The sequence below is a fragment of the Aulonocara sp. 'chitande type north' Nkhata Bay genome, linkage group LG3 (genome assembly GCF_057382095.1).
Source record: "Aulonocara sp. 'chitande type north' Nkhata Bay isolate Kocher_YH1m ecotype deep benthic linkage group LG3, A_spYH_male_GT1.1, whole genome shotgun sequence".
NCBI lineage: Eukaryota > Metazoa > Chordata > Actinopteri > Cichliformes > Cichlidae > Aulonocara > Aulonocara sp. 'chitande type north' Nkhata Bay.
The window spans coordinates 75,686,957-75,711,992 of NC_141346.1; the positions used below are offsets into that span (position 1 = coordinate 75,686,957).

General features: G+C 39.9%; 1 protein-coding gene across 3 annotated transcripts in view; it reads right to left on the minus strand.

Moving 5' to 3' along the window:
• Positions 1-25,036, minus strand: part of LOC147337049 (protein NLRC3-like) — a 646,813-nt gene that overhangs the window by 6,046 nt on the left and 615,731 nt on the right. The window contains exons 1-5 of one of the 3 annotated variants that reach the window (XM_086287146.1): positions 22,352-22,512; positions 13,374-13,658; positions 10,752-12,543; positions 8,646-8,819; positions 3,140-3,313 (exon numbers count right to left, since the gene is read on the minus strand). In XM_086287146.1, the coding sequence (XP_086143272.1) occupies positions 3,140-3,313; positions 8,646-8,819; positions 10,752-12,543; positions 13,374-13,658; positions 22,352-22,400 (2,474 nt within the window). In that variant the 5' untranslated portion in view covers positions 22,401-22,512. Of the gene's footprint in view, positions 1-3,139; positions 3,314-8,645; positions 8,820-9,289; positions 9,558-10,751; positions 12,544-13,373; positions 13,659-22,351; positions 22,513-25,036 lie in introns of those variants that run through there. The other 2 variants (XM_086287149.1, XM_086287135.1) reach the window with 2 other exon arrangements.

Consider the following 25,036-nt stretch of genomic DNA (forward strand, 5'->3'; position numbering starts at 1 on the left):
TCTAAACACAGCAGATATAGAAGACTGAAAGATACACACAAGTTCACTGACTAAAAATATCTTATTATTATTTTATTTATGTATTACAGATTGATTTTTTTTCTTATTAATTCTTAATTTCTTTATTTATTTTTCATATTTTGTGTTAAAAAATAAAAATAAAGAGATTTGAGAAGATTGGAATTTTTTAACCATGCCTTTCTTGTGGAAAACCTAATGCGGCCCAGCCTCACCCAGACTCTGCCTGCAGCGGCCCCCAGCTAAATTGAGTTTGAGACCTCTGTCCTACACCATAAATCAGTAAGAGAGGGTACGACCTCTCTCATGGCCCCAAGTGGTGTGTGCATGCCAGAGCACTCTGGAAGGCATACAGAGTCTTTACAGACTACTCAGGATCAAACCTCTATCATTATGCAATCGATTATACAACTCTAAGCATATATGAGTAAATATTTCTAAGCATCAATCAACAATATAAACCTTACAGCTGGTTTTAATAACAGAATTCATTTGTTTCTCAAACGAGAAAGAGCTATCGAGAAACACTCCTAAATCTTTAGTTCTTAACTTTTCCAGTGGGCCAAGGTCAACATTATCTGCTAATGCTAAATAGGCTGCCGTTATTAACTAATGCTAATTTGACATGAATTAGCATTATGCACTAATGCTAACACTTACTTTTTTTAAAAATGTGAGTAGCTAATGCTAACACTATTTCCCTTAACTTTATAACAATGTGAACGGCTAATGCTAACACTCTTTTTCCTAGCATTATAACATCTGAGCTGCTAATGCTAAGTAGGCTGCCATTAGCACCTACGTCTAATTTAAGGCAAATACGCATTAGAACCTAATGCTCATATCGTTTTCCTTTGCTTTATAACAATGTGAGCAGCTACTGCTAAATAGCATTAGCTAATAACAGCAGTCTAATTTAATGCAAGTTAGCCTCATTTGCATTACAACGATGTGAGGAGTTAACGCTAACTATGCTGCCATTAGTGGCTAATTCTAATTAGGGGTGAATAAATATTATTGAATTCTAATTTTTCCCTTGCGATGTGAAGAGTTAATGCTAAATAGGATGCCATTAGTGGCTAATTCTAATTTTAGATGAGAAAGCATTAGAAGCTAATGCTAATACCATATTTTCTTGCTTTATATCAATATTAGTAGGTAATGCTAAGTACGTAGCCATTATTAGCTAATGCTAATTTAGGTGAATTAGCATTATCCACTAATGCTAACACTGTTTTTGCCAACTCTTTTCCCTTGCATTATAACAATATGAGCAGCTAATGCTAAGAAGGCTGCCATTATTAGGTAATGCTAATTATTATGTGTGTTAGCATTATCCGCTGCTGCTAGCAATGTTTTATCTTACCTTTTAACAATATCAGCAGCTAATGCTAACACTACTTTAATTTCAGTTAAACCTACTTAGCATTAATTAACTTCATTTAGCATTAAGAAGTTTTTGCTATAGGCTACCATTAGTGGCTAATGCTAATTTTAGGTAAATAGAAATTGGCAGCTAATGCTAATACCATATTTTCTTGCCTTATAACAATGTGACCAGCCAATGCTAAGCAGGTGCCATTATTAGCTAATACTAATTTGAGATGAATTAGCATTATCCGCTTATGCTAACAATGTTTTTTCTTACTTTTTAACAATACGCCATTAGTGGCTAATTCTAATTTTAGATGAAAAAGGATTAACAGCTAATGCTCATACTGTTTGCTTTGTAAGAATGACAGCAGCTAATGATATGAAGTCTACCGTTATTAACTAATGCTAATTTGATGAGAATTAGCATTATCCGATAATGGTAACTCTTTTCCCCTGCATTATAACAATGTCAGGAGTTAATGCTAAGTAGACTGCCATTAGGGGCTAACTCTAATTAGGGGTGAATAATTATTAGCAGCTAATACTAATACCGTTTTCTCTTTTTCCTTATAACAACTTGAGCAGCTAATGCTAATTTGATGCGAATTAGCATTATATTAGTGAGCAGTTAATGCTAAGTAGGCTGCCATTATTAACTAATACTACGTTGACGTGAATTAGCATTATGCGCTACTGCTAATACTGTTTTCTCTTACTTATTAAAAATGATAGTAGCTAATACTAATACTCTTTTCCGTTGGGTAACAACAAAGTGAGGAATTAATGCTAAGTTGGCTGCTTTTAGCGGCTTATTCTAATTAGGGGTGAATAATTATTAGCAGCAAATGCTAATACCGTTTTCTCTTTCCTTATAACAATATGAGCAGTTAATGCTAATTTGATGTAAATTAGCATAATATTAGTGAGGAGTTAATGCTAAGTAGGCTGCCATTAGCAGCTAAAGGTAATTTGAGGTGAATAAGCACTAGTAGCTAATGCCAATACCCTTTTCTCTTGTGTTATAATGATGTGAAACGTTAATATTGTTCTCAAACAACAGAATGAGAATGAAATATTGATTCTAACAGGGCCCATAAACAGCATTAGCTTAGCAGCATTAGCTTATCAGAATCTCCATCATGGTCACACAAATCCTTAGCGGAGCAAAGTGGCCTACTTAGCAATAGCTGCTGTAGAAAGCAAAGGGAAAACAGTATTAGCATTAGCTGCTAAATGTGCACTTGAGAACAAATCTATTGTGAATTCAGCCGTGAATGTAGTGTTTCCAGTAAGCTTCCATTTCCAAATGTTAGCTGCTCCTGTCTGCCTCTTTGTCACACACACAGACTGAAATGATTCACAGCCTTGTTTCATCCTTCTGTCAGTGTCACTGACTGTCACTGTGACTGTGGACATACAGCATGGGAAACACACACATGGCTGATACTTGTATCTAAAGTTACAAAATGTTGTCTCTGTCCAAATATTACCTAACTGTAAGTCTACTTTTAATGAAACTCTCAACATGACTTATCAGTTATCATTAATGTTCCTGCAAACAGACTCCTTGAAGACCCCCTACATAAATATCCATGTACTATCCAGCTAGACTAGTGTGTCTGTCCCTGAAAATATTCCTGCATGTGTGATTGTTCATGTCTCATCTGCAGGAAACAAACAGGAAGTGAGTGAAAGACACAGGAAATGATTCCAGCTCTTCCTCCTATATCAGACATTCTCTCCATACCTGAGAGTGTCCAGTCTCCAGCCTGGATCCTTCAGTCCAGCCGACAGAAGCTTCATTCCTGAGTCACCTGGATGATTGTAGCTCAGGTCCAGCTCTCTCAGATGGGAGGGGTTGGAGCTCAGAGCTGAGGCCAGAGAAGTACAGCCTTCCTCTGTGATCAGACAGCCTGACAGACTGCAGACACACAAAACAACAATCCATCTGTTATCCATCTCTATAGCAGCATAACTAAGTGATGGTTCAGGGTCACCTGATCCAGCTCTAACTATAAGTTTTATCAAAAAGGAAAGTTTGAAGCTGATCGTCAAAGTAGAGAGGGCGTCTGTCTCCTGAACTCAAACTGGGAGCTGCTTCCACACCCAGTCCAACATAGCCAGGCTTTCTTTGCTGCTTTGACAAAACCTCAAATCCCAGTCAGAGATGGTGAGCATCATCACAGTGATGATCATTTCTCTGTAACCCAGGCTTTCTGCTTCAGGATCTGTGCACGCTCACAGAACAAGGAGCCCTTTAAACATAATTTCACTAAATGGATGGACTGAGCTCAGCCTACAGATGAACTGGATAAATAAAGATTTGACCTCAGTGTGCTCAGTGTTCCTGTCTATTCCTAACATATTCCTAACATGATAGCTGCACTTTAGAGCTCTAAAACTGGAACTGACACATATTTAAACTCCACATGTTACTCAGTACATTCAGTTCTGACACTCGCCCACAGTCCAACAAAGGAAACATGGAGATCACATCAGTTTGTCACCAAAGTCTAATTATTCCAGAGGGCAGTGTTGATACAACTAAAGTTATTTTTAAGCAAAGTTGAGTTTTTTATTGTCGCAGTACTTCATGTCTGAAGTATCACTTAAATGCATTACACGCTGTTGATGGCAGCAAACAAACCACCCAAACAAACAGAGGTGGGAGGCTTGGGCAGACTACGTAGGATCAGCTTGTGGGAGGAGTCAGGATAAAACCAAAGAAAGACAAGCTAACAAACACCACAGTGAAGTGAGTAGCTACAAACTGCAGGCCGATTAGTGTTGTTGAAGAAGTCGGTCTGAGGAACGTTCTTAGGATCAACAAATGACGGCATGTATGAGCCTCCCTCAAGACGCACCATCACAAGAAGAACACATGAGCTGTAGAAAAAGGAGAGACTATGAAAGCCACGGCGTTACAACGTGCACCAGCTGTTGGTCTCTCTGGAGACTACTGGGCGTGGCTGGGTAACCATGGTTACTTGGGAGTTACAGTACATGATATTAATGAAGAGTGGGAGCTGCGTTCTATAGCAAACAATTTGTTATGAGGTAATCAGCTGATCTTAGTTTAACCGGAAGCCCTTCACAATAATTGCAATGCCTTTATTTTGTACAGCTACCATCAGTTCGTCTGTACTGATGGTAACTTAAAGTCACACTAATGTCGTTTAGTTTCTATAGTTTATGTAGTGGAAGTATACTACAGTACCCTGATCACTGATAGGACAGATTTCTGTAGATATACACCTTTGTGTTTAACATTACTGCATTATAGTGCTGTGATCTTTGATCTTATCAATGGTTATGTTAGCTATACCGACGTATGCATATAACTGGATATGTATCTTATCTATTCATCTTATTTGTCATGTATTTGTATTGTGTACTTCCTTTTTGTAAGAAACCACACACATGATCACAGCCGCAAGAATCAATCAGTGAAAGAATAAAGTGTCTCAAACCAAACCTTAAGCTCTTTATTCCACATGCTGGGATCATTTGGCCTTCAGTGGTGTTCTGGCTGACACACCGGAGTGACCAGAGTGCTAAAGAGTGAATCGGACACACCAGTGTCATCTCTGATATCTCCACTACATTTAATCGTCCTTCAGCTTGTGGCTGCCGTTAGCTGGTCTGCTAGTTAGCTGATTTGCTATTTAGCCGGTGTGCTAGTTAGCTGGTGTGCTAGTTAGCCAGTGTGCTAGTTAGCCGGTTCGCTAGTCAGCTGGTGTGCTGACCAGCGAACCAGTAGGTTACAAGATGAGCTTGTCTGTCTGATGAGCCAGCTCTCTCTGTCTTGGTCATTTTGTCCTTGGGCAAAACCTAACCTACCACTACAACTGTAGCTTACCTCCACCAGTGTGTGAATGTGAGAGTGAATGAATACAGGGAGTGCAGAATTATTAGGCAAATGAGTATTTTGTCCACATCATCCTCTTCATGCATGTTGTCTTACTCCAAGCTGTATAGGCTCGAAAGCCTACTACCAATTAAGCATATTAGGTGATGTGCATCTCTGTAATGAGAAGGGGTGTGGTCTAATGACATCAACACCCTATATCAGGTGTGCATAATTATTAGGTAACGTCCTTTCCTTTGGCAAAATGGGTCAAAAGAAGGACTTGACAGGCTCAGAAAAGTCAAAAATAGTGAGATATCTTGCAGAGGGATGCAGCAGTCTCAAAATTGCAAAGCTTCTGAAGCGTGATCATCGAACAATCAAGCGTTTCATTCAAAATAGTCAACAGGGTCGCAAGAAGCGTGTGGAAAAACCAAGGTGCCAAATAACTGCCCATGAACTGAGAAAAGTCAAGCGTGCAGCTGCCAAGATGCCACTTGCCACCAGTTTGGCCATATTTCAGAGCTGCAACATCACTGGAGTGCCCAAGAGCACAAGGTGTGCAATACTCAGAGACATGGCCAAGGTAAGAAAGGCTGAAAGACGACCACCACTGAACAAGACACACAAGCTGAAACGTCAAGACTGGGCCAAGAAATATCTCAAGACTGATTTTTCTATGGTTTTATGGACTGATGAAATGAGAGTGAGTCTTGATGGGCCAGATGGATGGGCCCGTGGCTGGATTGGTAAAGGGCAGAGAGCTCCAGTCCCACTCAGACGCCAGCAAGGTGGAGGTGGAGTACTGGTTTGGGCTGGTATCATCAAAGATGAGCTTGTGGGGCCTTTTCGGGTCGAGGATGGAGTCAAGCTCAACTCCCAGTCCTACTGCCAGTTTCTGGAAGACACCTTCTTCAAGCAGTGGTACAGGAAGAAGTCTGCATCCTTCAAGAAAAACATGATTTTCATGCAGGACAATGCTCCATCACACGCGTCCAAGTACTCCACAGCGTGGCTGCAAGAAAGGGTATAAAAGAAGAAAAACTAATGACATGGCCTCCTTGTTCACCTGATCTGAACCCCATTGAGAACCTGTGGTCCATCATCAAATGTGAGATTTACAAGGAGGGAAAACAGTACACCTCTCTGAACAGTGTCTGGGAGGCTGTGGTTGCTGCTGCACGCAATGTTGATGGTGAACAGATCAAAACACTGACAGAATCCATGGATGGCAGGCTTTTGAGTGTCCTTGCAAAGAAAGGTGGCTATATTGGTCGCTGATTTGTTTTTGTTTTGTTTTTGAATGTCAGAAATGTATATTTGTGAATGTGGAGATGTTATATTGGTGTCACTGGTAAAAATAAATAAATGAAATGGGTATATATTTGTTTTTTGTTAAGTTGCCTAATAATTCTGCACAGTAATAGTCACCTGCACACACAGATATCCCCCTAAAATAGCTAAAACTAAAAACAAACTAAAAACTACTTCCAAAAACATTCAGCTTTGATATTAATGAGTTTTTTGGGTTCATTGAGAACATGGTTGTTGTTCAATAATAAAATTATTCCTCAAAAATACAACTTGCCTAATAATTCTGCACTCCCTGTAGTGGGATTGTAAAGGGTCTTTGAGGGTCTCGAAAAGCGCTATATAAATGCAATCCATTATTATTATTAAGAGCATCTTTAGGCCTGACTGTGCTCATCCTTCCTCCAACCTCTCCTTACCAAAGATAACAACTACATCAGTATTAGCTCAATAACAATTTCTGCAATTCAATTGTGGACATTCATTTTTAAACCTTGTGTAAAACGATAAAACCTCAAAGTCTGAGCATTATTCTTTGTGCAAACAGCTCTTGCAGGTTCCCCCGGACTTAGGTTATTTTTATTATTTAATTACTTTCCTTTAAGCAGCTGTTCAGGCTACTAAACTCATCCCAGAAATAACAAGTGACACCATTAATAGTAGAGGTGGGAATCACCATACAACTCGCGATACGATATTATCACAATACTTAACGCACGATACGATATTATTGCGATTTTTTAAAATATTTTGCGATATTTAAATTCTGCACATAAAGGTAAACTTTATCAATATTCATTTTATCTAATATCAAAGTCTCACACTCAGTCTTTCTCTCATTTCAGTCAGTTTTATTGTTGACAAACTGAACGGTTTGTATTACAGTCTAGTCCAACTTAACTGAATGCAACCATCTGGTACAATTATAGCTATTCTGAACTATGCAATTTATGAAAACTATGCAGCCCCTTCAGCAACTGAAGAATTTGAAAGTAAATTTTAAAAAATATATAATTTTACATTAAATAAAAAAGTTTCAAACTTAATTAAAATTAAATATGTCTTAAATTAAAATAAGTAAACTGTCATGTTTATTGCTGCCAAAAAAAAAGTTAAACACATTTGGACAGTGAAGGAATGTCAGGATTGTTGCTCAGAAAAAGGATCAACATGCTCTGAAGTCAACATGCTCTGACTCCAGAGCATGTTGACTTCAGAGAAAAAATTGTTTGTAACAAAATATCGATTTCTGCTGTCCCTGTATCGATACATTATTAGCAAACAAAATATCACGATACTACACAGTATCGATTTTTTCCCCCACCCCTAATTAATAGTGGAGCTAACTTTAACAGGTGAAACTGATTTGACCTATAAGGCTACTGCAGTTACTTCTTATCAGGTTTAGTAGGGAAGACATCTGGATGAGGTAGTTAGTAGTATGTAGTTAGTACCGGGTGACTCCCCTCCCCCACATCGGCACCAGAACCCTGTATTATCTACAGGGTAAGACTGCCTGTTTTATCAAACTATGGCCATTACTACTGTGATCATTTGCAGCCCAGTGTGCCGCTCTCTCTGCTGGGATGAACCACTGGAGCTCACCCAGTCATCCCTTTCTTTCTCTCAAGAAGAAGTGAAATAAATATATTTATTATGTTACGAGTCTAATATTCTTTAAATCAAACTGTAATGAATAAATCAAGCAAGAAGATTTGGTTGCGCCACGTGTTGTAGAAGAAAAGATAAACATCTCATTTTGAGAAATCAGCCTTTAAAATTAAGTAAGTACTGTGAATAAAAAACAAACAGCGAGCCAATCAGCAGTCGCCAATATCCTCCTAATTTCATTCACAAAGAAATCAAATATATATATTATGGGCCCAAAGGAGCCTAAATCTTTAAATTAGGCAGTGCATGAAGTATTTTTTTAAATAAACAAAGACATGACTATAACAACTTTTAGTAATTCAGAGTCCAATTATCCACTCAAATGTAAATAAAAGTTCACTTGACAGCTGTAAAAGTTACCTGTTTATACAATAATATAAATCACATTTCAAATGATCATCTGTGGAAAAGTTTGAATCCTGACCTGAGAGTTTCCACTGCACACTGTGAACTCTTTAGTCCAGCGGACAGAAGCTTCACTCCTGAATCCTGCAGGTCAGAGTTACTCAGGTCCAGCTCTCTCAGACTGGAGGACTGGGAGCTGAGGACTGAGGACAGAGCTTCACAGCTTCTCTCTGACAGGTTACAGCCACTCAGTCTGAAAAATAAAAGACAGTCTATACAACAAATACTCATGTAGAGTTTGTTAATACATTTCAAAACATTAAATGTTGACTTTCTATTTTTTAAAGGAAACATAATCATACTAAGATACAACATCATATGTATGAACTTTAATTAATAATTCTAAAAACTAAATGTTTTCTGATCTGACCTCAGAGTATTCAGTTTACAGTTTAAACGTTGTAGTCCAGCAGACAGAAGCTTCACTCCTGAATCCTGTTGCATTCTGATACTCAGGTCCAGCTCTGTCAGACTAGAGGACTGCGAGCTGAGAACTGAGGACAGAGCTTCACAGTTTTCCTCTGAGAGTTCACAGATGTTAAGTCTGAAGATAAAAACATGAATAAAGATTGTTGTTAAAGTGTAATCAGGGTGCAATAGCTTATTGTCTTGTGCTGAGCAGGTTAGTAAAACTTCTGTTTAACTTTGAAATGAATAAAAATGCTATGAAACAAGGATAACTGGATAAAGACATAAACAAAAACAAACATCAAACACACAAACAAACAGAACTAAACATAATACAAATTGATCTGACCTCAGAACATTCAGTTTGGCATGTGGACTCTCCACTGCAGCAGACAGAAGCTTTACTGCTGAAGCCTTCAGGCTGTCGGTACTCAGGTCCAGCTCTCTCAGACTACAGGACTGGGAGCTGACCACTGACAACAAATTTTCACAGCCTTTCTCTGAGACGTTACAGCTGCTCAGTCTGTGAGAGAAAGGAAAAAAACAAAAAAAAAAAACAAACAAACAATATATGTGATCAAATTAAATTTGTTTATATGTTGAACCCTTTTTTAAAAAAATTTATTTAAACCTATGAGACTATGAGTGCTACCAGTCCAGTGCACATGATTGGTACCTTGATGGTACCTTGCTCAGGGGTACCACAAGGTAACTATTCGGTGGATTCGACCCCTGACCTTATGATCATGGGGCGACCACTCTGCCTACTGAGCTAATAATTCTGTGTACACTGTCATACAATATTAACTAAAACAATTATTTTAGAAAATTTTAGTAATTCAATAATCATGCTCATTACCTGTGTATTGTGAATAACACTTGATTTTAAACACTAGCTGTATAAAACTCTTCCTGTTAAAGGTGTGTATAAAGGAAATGAGCTGAAATGCAGACTTCATGGAGAATGTTTGCTGTCAGCATATATCAAAGACAAAGCAGAGATCCATCCAGTCTCTTCCACTAAGCCCACAGAGGGACAGACAACCACTCTCACTCACACCTGCATGAAGTTTAGATCACCAGGTAACCTAACTGCATGTCTGTGGACAGTGGGAGGAAACTGTAGAGGACCCAGAGTGAACCCACTGTAATTCTGTGATAACACTGGTTATGGAAGCCTTACAGTTACATATGGTTACTGACAAGAAACACGACCTTAGAGGCAATTTCAGTAATGAAGACCGAGTTTCTCCCTCCATACAGGATGAAAACATGACAGCACAGCAGAGATTTATATTTAAAAAGGGAGGGTGTGCACTGAAAGTGAGATACAAACTTGAACTTAAATTATGAACATCAGAAAAAGATGTAGGTGAAGTCTGGAAGGTGAAGTTTGTGCTTTAGAATAAAACAACCAAACTCCTGGAGTTGGAGACAAATGAACAAGCTGAGGATAATAAACCTGTCAGAGGGGCTGAAGCATCAGAGCTCATGTTCTTATAGGCTGGGTCTGGATTGTCCTTTGATAAGAGTTACAGAACAAAGTGTGTTTTAGAAATGCTGGAGTGAAACATTAAAACTACCATATATTTACCGAGTGACTGATGATCATTTAATTTACTATTTTAAAAAAATGTTACAGTGCTCTTTGAACTCAGCATTTCTGATTTATTTCCCATGATTTTAACAATGAAGCGATGACAACATGTTTACTCACAGAGCTTTGTTGGAGGCTTTGACCACTGGCAGCAGCCTCAGAAGAGCCTCCTCTGAAGCAGAGTATTTCTGCAGGTCAAACACATCCAGATCTTCTTCTGATGACAGTAAGATGAAGACCAGAGCTGACCACTGAGCAGGAGACAGTTCATCTGTGGAGAGACTTCCTGATCTCAGGGACTGTTGGATCTCCTCCACTAGAGAACGATCATTCAGTTCATTCAGACAGTGGATCAGATTGATGCTTTTCTCTGCAGACAGATTCTTACTGAGCTTCTTCTTGATGTACTGGACTGTTTCCTGATTGGTCTGTGAGCTACTTCCTGTCTGTGTCAGCAGACCTCGTAGGAGAGTCTGATTGGTCTGCAATGAAAGACCCAGGAGGAAGCGGAGGAACAAGTCCAGGTGTCCATTTGGACTCTGTAAGGCCTTGTTCACAGCACTCTGGTAGAAGTGTGTCTCTGCAGATTCTCCTGTGTTAGACTTCTTGGGGGTTGTTTGTTCTTCCAGCAGATTGAGTCCAGAGTTGATGAAGGTCAGATGGACATGAAGAGCAGCCAGAAACTCCTGAACACTCAGATGGATGAAGCAGAACACCTTGTCCTGGTACAGTCCTCTCTCCTCTTTAAAGATCTGTGTGAACACTCCTGAGTACACTGAGGCTGCTCTGATATCGATGCCACACTCTGTCAGGTCTGATTCATAGAAGATCAGGTTTCCTTTCTGCAGCTGATCAAAAGCCAGTTTTCCCAGTGACTCCATCATCTTCCTGCTCTCTGGACTCCAGTGTGGATCTGTTGCACGTCCTCTATTATACTTGACCTTCTTCACTTTGGCCTGAACCACCAGGAAGTGGATGTACATCTCAGTCAGGGTGTTGGGCAGCTCTCCTCCCTCTCTGGTTTCCAGCACATCCTCCAGAACTGTAGCAGTGATCCAGCAGAAGACTGGGATGTGACACATGATGTGGAGGCTTCGAGCTTTCTTGATGTGGGAGATGATCCTGCTGGCCTGCTCCTTCTCTCTGAATCGGTTCCTGAAGTACTCCTCCTTCTGTGGGTCAGTGAACCCTCTGACCTCTGTCACCCTGTGAACATACTCAGGGGGGATCTGGTCTGCTGCTGCAGGTCGTGTGGTTATCCAGACGTGAGCAGAGGGAAGAAGCGTCCCCCTGATCAGGCTTGTGAGAAGTACATCAACTGTGGTGGGCATCGTAATATCAGTCACACTCTTAGTGTTGTTGAAGTCCAGAGGACCTCGACACTCATCCAGACCATCAAAGATGAACACAACCTGGAAGTCTTCAAAGCTGCAGATTCCTGCTTCTTTGGTTTCAGTAAAGAAGTGATGAACAAGTCCCACCAAGCTGAACTTTTCCTCTTTCAGCACATTCAGCTCTCTGAAAGTGAATGGAAATATGAACTGGATGTCCTGGTTGGCTTTGTCTTCAGCCCAGTCCAGGCTGTATTTCTGTGTTAAGACCGTTTTCCCAATGCCAGCCACTCCCTTTGTCAGCACTGTTCTGATCAGGTCCTGTCTTTTGGGTGAGTCTTTAAAGATGTCTTCATGTCTGATTGTTGTTTCAGGTCTGTGTGGTTTCCTGGATGCTGTTTCAATCTGTCTGACCTCATGTTCATCATTGACCTCTGCAGTCCCTCCCTCTGTGATGTAGAGCTCTGTGTAGATCTGATTCAGAAGGGTTGGGTTTCCTGCTTTAGCGATGCCCTCAAACACACACTGGAACTTCTTCTTTAAGAGAGACTTGAGTTTAGGCTGACACTTCTGAAGAGCATCTGAATCAAAAAAAGGAAAAAAAGAAGGAAAAATACAAATCTGGTCTGAAGGAGCTATGTGACGTACTTTGGCCTTTAATTAACCTATCAAGTTTTTAATATACTCATTCTACCAGAAATCAAAAAGGGGCTTCAGGAATTCCTAAATGTATTTCCTGAAAAAAGCCACGTTAAATGTTTTGAACCTCCACATCTGCATTGCTTTGCAGCTTTTCATATGTACCTGATGCCAACATGTGCAGGCTAAACAGGTTTCTGCTTTCTGTGCCTCTTCTCCAAACTTTGTAACCAAAAATAACAACATTGAAGTGTCATAACGTTCCCCACTGCTATGTTATTTAAAGAAGCATCTGAGAGAGATTCAGTAATTCACATTTAATTCTTGTCGTAATTTACAATGGCAAAAGATAATGTAAACCCTTTCTGGCCACAATTTGCTTTATTATATGTAAATGTGGCATTTTTTTCATTAAACATTTAAGTCAAATGACCGATGCTTAAAGAGTGTCCTCTTGTTAGAGAAACACTCTGACTTTTCTTTTTTAAGGCAATCAGTTTGCATGGTTTTTAAAAGTAAAGAACACTTGTGTTTAATTAAATACAGATCACATTAGATCTAAGTAGTTTCACAGGTTTATGACGATCATCAAAATTCCTCCATGTAGTTTAGAAAATACATTTGCAGGCATGTAACAAATCCAAACATTCGTCGTAGAATGACGTTCTTGCCCTCTCCTTTTTCTTACAATGAATTCTGAGGTTTCACTTTCACATATCAACAAACTGCAAGGTGACCATTTTTATTCATGGTATATGATACATGACCTCACCTTGTTGAGCAGATGGATCAGAGTTCAAACGCAGCTGAGAGAAAAGAGAAGGATCTTTGATCTGAAGATGCTTGATTGTTATCTTGCATGCTTTGTCTCCTTTTTTCCTCACTGTGTCGATCAAGCTGCGTGCCTTGTCTGCTCTGAGTGGGTTCCCCTCCAGTATCGATTCTTCCTCCAACTTATTTAAGATACCATCACTTACAAGGGCCTCAAGGAGCAGTTTAAGGATTTCTATTGTTACCCTCCAGACAAAGGCTGACCGTACCCTGGCAAGCTCCTCCTCTACAGGAAGAAGAAAGAGACATAAACATGCTTCTCAGTCGAAATCATGTGAAAAATACAGTGGAACCCCGACTTACGAATACCCCATTTAACAAAAAATTCAAGTTACGAAGGCAATGAACGGCAATATTTCTGCCCATGGTACGGCAAAATGCCGGTGTAACGAAATCCGCTGGCTCTGATTGGCTGAGCCTACAATGCCCACAAGGCCTTCCGAATCATGTGACAACCCCTTGGCTTCCATACTCGTGCTTCGCTGTTCCACTTGAACGACATATTGTTGTTCTAGTTAGCAATTAGCCTATCGTTTAGCATCACCTCACTCAAAAGGTGCAATGGCTGTTTCGACTTAAGAAAATTTTCGACTTACGAAAGACCCTCGGGAACGGATTAATTTCGTAAGTCGGGGTTCCACTGTATTCTAACTTTGTTCAATTAACACTTCAACATCTCATCAACAAATACTAAATTTTAGGGTGTGTAGGGTTAAAATGATGCCAGCTTAAAATGAAACTGAAGAAAAAATTGAAACTGAAAAATAATGAAAAATATGAAAAACAAAATCTTGTCATTCATATCCTGCATTCCAGATTAAGTTTAAAATAAGAACGAGTGCAAGTACGAACGTGAGAATTATGTATATTGTAATAGGTATATTGTACCTAAATGATAGTATATTGTACAAACATGAAAAGTATATTGTTAGAACTATATCTAATATTGTTAGAACAATAGTATACTATAATAATAAACTTTTCACGTTATAATGTGACATAGCTCTATTTTTCTTTTGCCTGGGTGGCGGCTCTACGCTTCCGTACTACGCTTGGTGCAAAACCAAGACATAAATCATGTCTCCTGGAAGGGGGAGGACGTATCACAGGCAGGGCACAGCGAGCTGAAATCTCTGAAACCGACTGGCCTTCACTTCCTACGAGACAGAGAAGCTCTTCTACCCCTGTATACGAGAGGAAACAGGACTGGACAACCGTGAATAGGAAGGATAACAACAAACCTCCAAAACAACTGAATGTGAAACTGCAGAACAGATTTGCTCCACTATCAAAGGACCCTGGATCTATATCGGACAACCATCCATCTAAAAGCAGCGAAGTAAGGTCTGAAAATCTGTTGAAAAGTAAAAGACCACAGGGAAAGCTAAAGGCTAGGCCTGAAACTCTGATTGTGGGTGACTCTGCCGTAAAGGATGTACAAATGATGTGCGGTAAGAACACTAAAGTCCTCTGCTTTCCTAAGGATATGGTCAACAACCTGAAGGAGAGAATTCTTCAAATTGCAGATGAATATCCAACTGTGACAAACATTGTCCTGCATACAGGGTCAAACGATGTGTCCAAACAACAGTCGGAGGTTCTGAAACGGGACTTTATTGGATTATTAAATACTGTAAACTCTCTGAATGCAGCTGTATTCATCAGTGGGCCTGTACCGCCGGTCAGAGGAGGAGACGAGAGATTCAGCAGGTTGTTTACACTGAATAAATGGCTTATATCAGCATGTACTGACCACTCGGTGCATTTTATCAACAACTTTAATATTTTTTGGGAACGCAGGCATCTGTTTAAAGCAAATGGATTTAATTTTAACAAGTCAGGGGTGAAACTGTTCACCTCCAACTTGTTTTATTCCATACGTCATCCATATGTGCTTGGTGCCAAGGCTGAGATAAACGAGGAGTTATCTCATAAAGAGGAACAAACAGTACTCCAAGAACAGACAAAGCCCAGCAGAAACCTTGAGGAGGAGCTCCATCTGCCCCCACCCGGGAAGAGCCTCAGAAAGGAGAGACATCTGAGGCAAGAAGAGGGGTCCCTATTTGCCTCCAACTCTCTCAACAACACCAACGACCAGGACCAGGGACCACGACCTTCCCCAGTCCCCCAAACCCCTGACAGGCCATCACCCTCCTCCCCCTCCCTTTCTCCCTCCTCCCCACACCTGAAATTCACTGACGAGATGATGGAGCGGGTCAATGCTGGGCTCAGATCTACCCCCCGGCCCAATCCCTTTTTGTCCCCCATAAACCCCCCACCAGAGCGGCCAAAGGTTCGCCATCGAGCCCCGCCCTCATCAGAGCAATCGAAGTCACATTGCCCAGCCTCGCCCCCCTTAGTTCCTCCTTACCACCTTCACGCTCTGTCTCCACAGTCTGATGTGTGGAGGGTCCGGGCTGCGAGGATTATGGCAGTGGTGACTTTTCCCAGGAGAAGCTGGGACCCTGTTTACTAGAAGGTTTTAAAATTTCTGTACTTTTAGGTGACAGGAGACATGTGGCCTGGTCAAAACACAGAGAGCTGCACTCTAAAAGATCTTTAAACATAGTAAACATACCTTGTGTGCCACAGACTGCTCCCAAACACGAGGGGACAAGTAATACCTCTAAAACACTTAAGTTGGCTTTATTAAACATTAGATCTTTAGCTGGGAAAACATTTTTAATTAATGATTTAATCACTGAGCACAGCCTTGATTTTATGTTTTTAACTGAAACTTGGTTGGACCAAAGTAACAGTGGAGCTGTTCTCATCGAGACGACCCCTCCTAACTACAGTTTTATCAGTGAGGCCAGGGCGAGCAGGAGAGGAGGAGGGGTCGCTGTCTTATTTAATGAATCATTTCAATGTAAGCAGCTATCTCCTGGAAGTTTTCAGTCTTTTGAATATGTGGCTTTACAGCTGAAGGCCCCATCCAAAGTTGTGTTTCTTAATGTTTACAGGCCTCCCAAATACTGCACAGACTTTTTTAATGACCTCAGTGAACTGCTGTCTGTGATCTGTGTTGATTTTGACTGTGTAATTATTGCTGGGGATTTTAACATTCATGTGGACAACCCTCAGGACAAAGGGACTAAAGACCTGAGTAACACTCTGGGCAACTTTGGGCTGACTCAGCATGTAACAGAGGCCACACATAATAGAGGACACACTCTTGACCTACTGATCTCCAAGGGCCTGAGCATTTCAAAGGTTACTGTGTCTGATGTGGGCCTGTCTGATCATTACTGTGTTTTCTTTGAAAGTAAAATCTCAGCCCACACAAATATATCAACAACAGTGATCACAAAACGGTGTATAACTGAACACAGTAGTGCAATTTTTTGCCAGGTCTTCCCATTAACACCTGACCTGTCCAGAGGGTCAGTCAATGAGCTCGTCAATAGCTTCAATGCTAACATGTTAAATGTAATGGACACTATTGCTCCCATTAAGGTGAAGGTTATCTCTGGAAGGAAAAAGTCTCCATGGAGAAACTCCACACTGGTGAAAAATGAAAAAAGAGAGTGTAGGAAAGCTGAGCGCAGATGGAGAAAAACAAACCTCCAGGTTCATTATGACATCTATAAAGAGAAACTTCACAATTTTAATTTACAACTGAGGAATGCAAGGAGGTCCTACTTCTCTGACATCATCACTAAAAACAGCCATAATGCTCGGGTCTTATTTTCTACAGTTGACAGGCTAACAAACCCCCCTGTGTCAGTGGCAGCTGAACTTCATTCGACCATGGCCTGCAATGACTTTGCCAAATTCTTCACAGAAAAAATCCAAAAAATTAGACAAGCAATTGGTACATCAACAGCAGATCCAGGATATGTACTGTGTCCACCGAAAAACTGTTTAAACACCATGAAACAGTTTCAACCTATTAACAGCAAAGACCTGGAGGACATCTTAGGTCAACTGAACTCCTCCTCCTGCTGTTTAGATGTCCTGCCAACAAGTTTTTTCAAAAAGGTCTCAAAGACTTTAGAGTCAGACCTGTTACAGATCGTCAACTTTTCTTTATTATCAGGTGTGTTTCCAGAATCACTAAAAACTGCTGTAATCAAACCTATACTGAAAAAGGACAATCTTGACAAGACACAAATGAACAACTACAGGCCGATCTCAAATCTCTCATTTTTAAATAAGATCATTGAAAAAGCAGTTTCTCAACAGCTCAGTTACTTCTTAAAACAGAATAACTACTACGATGCCTTCCAGTCAGGTTTTAGACAGAACCACAGCACTGAAACCGCTCTGACCAAAGTGTTTAATGACATATGTCTGAATACAGACAGTGGAAAAATGTCAGTTTTAGTTTTACTGGATCTCAGTGCAGCATTTGATACAGTTGACCACAACATATTACTCAAACGACTGGAGAACTGGGCAGGTCTTTCAGGAACTGTACTAAACTGGTTCAAAACATACGTAGAAAACAGGAAATACTTTGTATCAATAGGTAACTTCACATCTGCGCAGACAAGTATCACATGTGGAGTTCCCCAAGGTTCCATCTTGGGACCCTTTCTGTTTAACATTTACATGCTCCCACTGGCACAGATTATAAAGAACAACAAAATAAACTATCACAGCTATGCAGATGACACACAAATATATATCACAATGTCACCAGGAGACCAAGGCCCCGTACAATTTTCTCCAGCTAAACAAAAACAAAACTGAGGTAATAGTCTTTGGCGCCAAAGAAAAACGATTACAGGTCACCAGAGAACTTCAATCTATACATCTAAAAACCACAAACCAGGCGAGAAATTTGGGTGTAGTGATGGATGCAGACCTAAACTTAGAAAAACACATTAAGACAATAACAAAGTCAGCTTACTATCACCTCAAGAATATTTCAAGGATAAAAGATCTGATGTCTCAACAGGACCTGGAAAAACTAGTCCATGCATTCATCTTTAGTAGGCTTGATTACTGTAACAGCATCTTTACAGGTCTACCTAAAAAATCAGTCAGACAACTACAGCTCATTCAGAACTCTGCTGCTCGAGTCCTCACTAAGACCAAAAAAGTGGACCACATCAGTCCAGCTCTGAGGTCTTTACACTGGCTGCCTGTCCGTCAGAGGATAGACTTTAAAGTTCTGATGCTGGTCTATAAAGCTCTGAATGGTTTAGGACCAAAATACATCAGTGACCTCCTGACTCAGTATGAACCTTCCAGATCCCTCAGGTCATCTGGATCCGGTCTTTTATCAGTTCCCAGAGTCAGAACCAGACACGGAGAAGCTGCATTCAGCTTTTATGCTCCTTATATCTGGAACAAACTCCCAGAAAGCCTCAGATCAGCTGAAACACTCAGTTTATTTAAATCCAGGTTGAAGACTCACCTGTTCTCAGCTGCATTTGAATAAAGCACCAAATCCACACTTTTAAGCTTAAATTTCAAAACTTACATTTAACTACTGATTTTATCTACTGTTCTGATTTTATCTGTTTTGATTTTATATACTGTTTTGTTTGTTTGTTTGTTTGCTTGTTTTAATCAATTTTAAATCATGCTTTTTATTTGTTTTTGTTTCTAATGTCTCTGTAAAGCACTTTGAATCACCTTGTTGTTGAATTGTGCTATACAAATAAATTTGCCTTGCCTTGCCTTTAAGCGAAACATTCTTTGTATGTGAGGAAAATGCTGTTCATCCTCTTCAGCTCTAGCGTAGACAACTGGCTTTGCCATGTTTTCATGTGTGTCTTCTTTCCGTGTGTCCGCTACTTTGAAACGCTTGGGCCCGCCACAGTTTCAAGCTGGTCATGTGACTGCATGGCCACATCTGATTGGTAAAAAAGTTACCGGAAACTCCACTGGCGGCATGTTATCTAATGTGTTAAACTAATTATTTTTTAAAAAGTAACGAGTCAAATTTTGGAAATGTAGCAGAGTAAAAGTACCGTTTCTTCTTCACAAATGTACTCAAGTAAAAGTAAAAAGTATCGTGCAAAAAGGGTACTTTAAAAGTAAATTTTTTTTCCAAAAACTTACTCAAGTAAATATAACGGAGTAAATGTAACTCGTTACTACCCACCTCTGCAGACGGGCAAGTATACAGGTATACTATGAACAAATATACATATATAAAGATGAAGCACTGTGAGGTAAACAGATCTACAGAGTGCTATGAAAATATCTACAGTAGTGGAAGCGTAGCTCTCTGAACAGACTATAACAGTGTAGGCACTATAACAGAGACTACACCATGTCAGTGTCCTAAAACTACAGCAGTAACCAACGTGGTGAATGTTGATAATGAAAGGATCATGGTCACTGGGAGGAGGAGTGTAGAAGGGTTAGGTGAGTGTGGATGGAAAGGCTCAGCGGGGACTGAGTTCAGTAGGGTGACAGCTGTGGGGAAGAAGCTGTTCCTAAACCTGCTGGTTTTAGTCTGAAGGCTCCTGTAGCGCCTCCTGGAGGGGAGGAGGAGCTGGAAGAGTTTATTGGCAGTATGAGAGGAGTCTGAGAATGATGCATACTCGGCTTAGAAATCTCTTTTTGAGCGTTGTGTGATGGAGAACTTTGCTTTGTGTAATGTTATAAATACTTGGATAATCCTCAGAGTCTCTGGACTTTTACTTAGAGATATTATATTCAGTCCTGTGGATAGTTATATATTTAAAAATATATGATCCTCTCTGGTTACTCTGGTATGAATGACTCTGAATCACTTAATGGTAAATAACACACTATTGGCAAAAATAAAAAACTGTGAAAGAATTCCAGATGACAAGTCTGTAGTTCGACATACAAGTGACGACCTTTGACCTTCATCAGTTTTTATTTAATTGTGTCAGAGAAACTCAAACGTGCTCTTCATGCAGCTGAGTACATTCAGTGTTTAAAACGGAAGCTGTGCAGGTCTGAGATCAGCAGCTTTGTGAAACACCAAGCTGAGGTCCTGTTAATGCTGATATATAGTGACACAGTTACATTTCAATTTAATTCAATTTTATTCATATAGCGCCAAATCACAACAACAGTCACCTGAAGGTGCTTTATATTGTACAGTAGATCGTACAATAACAGATACAGAGAAAAACCCAACATTCATATGATACAGGGGTGATTAATCCTTTTGACTTTGTTTTTATCAATAAAACAGCTGCAGCTTTCACTACAGCACATGTGGTGCTTTAACCTTTGTACTGTTTGCATCAGTTCATTCTGCAGTTAACATGTGAACATGTTGGATGATCTGTCTGCTGTCACTGGGTGGTGCTGAGGTCTGAATCTGAGGGCAGCTCCTGTAATCACAAAGAGAACTGAACCATCACAAACTGAAATATAAAGTTTATCTCAAATCTGAAATAGAGCTGATCCTTCTGTCCTCACACACCCAGGATCTGAAGTTCTTCTCTTACATTTCTTTAGTTCTTCAGCTCTGCTCACATACGAGCTGTTTATTTCTTAAAGCCGTATATACCAACAGATTTTCCAATATAATGTTAACCTTTGAGTTGTTGGTGCTTTGTGAATGTGAATCTGCATACATGAGCAGACGGAGCAGGTTTCAGTCCTGGTTCAGTCTGCTGCTGCACCGTGGTCACCAACATACAGAGGTATCATAACAAATATTAATGCTTTTTTCCCTCTCAAAGGATGTAAGCTGTACTGCACATGTAACTTTGTGAACTTACCTCAATAAGAATGATTCAGACTGTTTTATTAAACCTGAATATTTGAAACAAACTTAGTAAAAACAATACACAGAGTCAGTGCTAAAAATGTAATCTGAGGAAAAATGAAACACACATTTTAACTTAAGCTGCCAAGCAGAAGTATTTGGTTTGAGTACATAAATATTAGGCTTTGCTATTTAATCTGTAATTAATGATTAATGAGGGGTTACTGAAGTGCAAGCCTTTTTTAAAATATGTGTTAATATCCTTACAGATGTGGCAAAAGAGTGAAAACATGCTGCTGTTTGCACATATTGAATAATCAGCTCTGCACAGGAGCTGCAGCAGAGTGCAGCCTGTTGCTCTTACAGTGTAATACTCATAATAAAAGTACAGTAACTGTGGTTAGTTACTGACTGAGCAGCCCGGTGCGTTTCTGTTCATTTCGTTCACCTGCACGGGTTAGCTAAACAAACTTTACAAAACAAGTTTTGCCGATAGCCGAGTGCCCATCTTAGCTAGCTAGCTAAGGATGTTAGCTACAGATTAGCTTACAAACACCTTTCACTTACCAAAAATATTGTGGCGGCTCTCAGGTCCTTCTGTCAGGCAGACACTGAAGAACACCTGAGTCTGTCAGTTTGAAACAGTCGGTAAACGCTGGACCTCCTCTCAGCGTCCCCGCTCTATGTGCCGTTCAGAGATACGCAAGTTTCTTCATGACTGCGGCTGCTGCAGATATTAGGTCGTCCATGATTTCTACAGTCACTGGTCAGCAATATAATGTGCGCAAACATATGTGGCTCATATATGTGGCTCTGAAGCCCCGCCCCTCAAGCGCACCCTCAGATGCCGAAGCAGTGCCAACTAATTGAAGCTGAAAAAATAACTGTACGTGGAAAAAAACGATGTAAGTGTGAAAACCACATGAACAGTAAGTTTTTCTTTAAATTTCTATATTTATGCTTTTTCACTATCATTTCACTTTCAATACATTTGTTTCAGTTTCAATATTTCTTCAGTTTCATTTTAAGGTGGCATCGTTTTAACCTCATATGTGGGTTCAAAGTACAAAAAAGTCCAGTTGTTTCTCTGCCAAACTCCTTAGACTGGAAGTTCTCATGTTATATTAATGTCCCACAGAAAGATTAAGGCAAAGATTAGGACAGGTTACAACTCGTGAATTTTATGTACTTATCACAGTTACAAAAAAAGAATCTGCCTGAAGTCTATACATCCATACGTCTCATCATACAAAGCACTGATCTCCTACCTGCTGATGGAGCTGCTTTGGCTGGCTGTTCTTTAGGTTCTTCCATCATCTTTCTATAAAAACACGAGAAGATGATTTTACCAAAAGAAACAGTGAACACAGTCTGGGTGTCACATCATATGAATTTGTGTCATGGTTTAGTGTACGGGCCACACACACTGAAACTGATCTGTGTGAAAGAACACATCGACGACATGTGAATGTAGTGATAACCTCGTCATAATAGAGGTTTTTACTTTTTCACATATTTGTTCAGTATAATGATTAAATAATCTGACAATACAAACCTAAAATACTTTGTTCCCTGTCTGCGACTTTGTGCGTCTCTGCTATTAATGCTTAAAGGAAGTTTTAAACTTAAAATCCTTCCCCACATATGTGACTGTGGTCTCTGGGGCCAGTATCCTGAAACACTGGGGCTCAGCCCTGAAAGCTTTGCTATCTTCACCTGATAACAGCAGCTGTTTAAAGTTACTGAGTTTGACAGGGAAGTGAATGTAAATGTGAGACACTGTGTGCTCACAGCTAAAGGCTGCAGTCAGCTGTGTCAGAGCGTCCAATGAGCCTTTAATAAACACTCAGAGCTCCATGTTGATGAAGCTGTCATGTGTGAGCTTGTGAGGCTCCTTTAAACTGGCTCTGCTCTGTCAGATGCTTCACTGTCTCATCAATCTGCTGCACTCTTCATCTCCTCCTCTCTCTCTCTGCTGTCCTGTTTAAAAAAAACAAACAAATCAGCGTTAGCCAATCAAACTCTGTGCAGATGCTGCAGCTACAGCTGATATGTCATTCAGCTGTTCATCAATCAGCTTCTGCTGCTGTTTATTCGGCTCTTACTCTGAACACGTGCAGATCTAGGAAGATTTTCTTGGGGTGTCAAAATCAAAGCGTTTGTTTTTTCAAACACACGTGCAGGTGTTTATATCACATATGGTTTAAATGATTCAAATGCAGTAAGTATACATGTTTCATATATCGTCTATAACTGAATTATGTTCTGTAGCCTACATAATGAAACACTTCAGTTGCATAAAACGTGAATTTTGATTTTACAGTGGGGCAAAAAAGTATTTAGTCAGCCACCGATTGTGCAAGTTCCCCCACCTAAAATGATGACAGAGGTCAGTAATTTGCACCAGAGGTACACTTCAACTGTGAGAGACAGAATGTGAAAAAAAAAAAATCCATGAATTCACATGGTAGGATTTGTAAAGAATTTATTCGTAAATCAGGGTGGAAAATAAGTATAAATAAGTAAGTAAGGATCAGCAGAGTTGAGGTGTTGGAGGATTGGATGTTCCAAACACAGCTGCAGTCAGAGAAACAGATGCAGAGACAGACGAACATCATGTGCTGAAGATCAAACTCTGTACAGACACAGGAAACAGCAGCACCGACTGAGATGCTCTCAATGACCACGTTCCTATTAAACACAGTTAGCAAAAGAAAATGAAAAAGAGAGAAAAGCTTAAATAAATTGCTGATTCTTACAAATTTACTTTAATAAGCCCCACGCTCCCGTACCGGGGGCAAAAGACATGTGTGGTATCCACAGAAATCTCTGCTAAAGTCTGATAGAAAACATTTCTACAACCACCAAACACACGAAACAAGCAATGATTAAAAGAGTAGTTACATAAATGCCCAAAAGTCCATAAACAAACAAAACCAAACAGACTTCATGTAACCGGCTAAAGAAAGGCTAGTTAGCTCCCAGAGCTATCACCGATTCCAAACACCAAGTTTCACCGCACTCCGACTAAAACTCACTGAAATAGTTCCAAAAGAAGACCACAAAAACACACAGCGGCGCAAATGTGCTAAGACAGATTTCCTCCTTTTTGCCAGTACCTGATAGCATCGTGATTATCAGCAGCTACCACGGCTGCATCAGAGCCACATCCATCATCAACTGCCATTATAGAGACTGAAAATGTGACGTCAGTCCAGGGTAAAAGCGCAAAGGATTCTGGGAACGAGTGGCAAGCGGTACTAGTGCAAGCAAGCTTTCACATGAAAACAGTCACACAGCGATAAAAAGACACACAAAGAATGGCAAGAAGCTGTTGTGTTATTAAGTGCAATAGTCGCATGACAGCCACAGGAAGCCGACGGGTAAAGAGATCGGTTTTTATCGGATTGCGTCGTGGAAGAGAAATTGTTTAAGCCATGTTTCCGAAGTAACAAAGAGCTGACAGATGGCCTGGTTTACATCTGTAATGCCAAAAAAATCCACCAGAAGGCGCTGTGAATGTAAACGGTTGGCTCTTCTTATACCTCTCCCAAACAGGAAGTCAGAAACAAAAAAAAAACATCCAACATATTTTCAGTGTTTTTGATTAAACTAAGATAGGAAGATATAATTTTGATATATGATAGTGTTAGAGGACTTACTAAACAGATGTATGTCACTTGACAGCATTAAGAAAGTGAAATTAAATATTAAATTTTTTTTTTTTAAAAAGTAGTCAGCCGAACAGTTGATTTGTCCCTTCATGGTGCTAATGCTAACATAACCTAAATGTTATTAATGTTGATTATTTGCTATAAAATCATTGTTTATCCATTGCTGTTGATAAATCAAATTAAGTGTTAATTTGATTAACATGATCCAGCTCTCCAAGACCACAGAATAAATGCTACACCCTAAGACCCCAATGACCAAAACCACAAGCAGATGTGCTT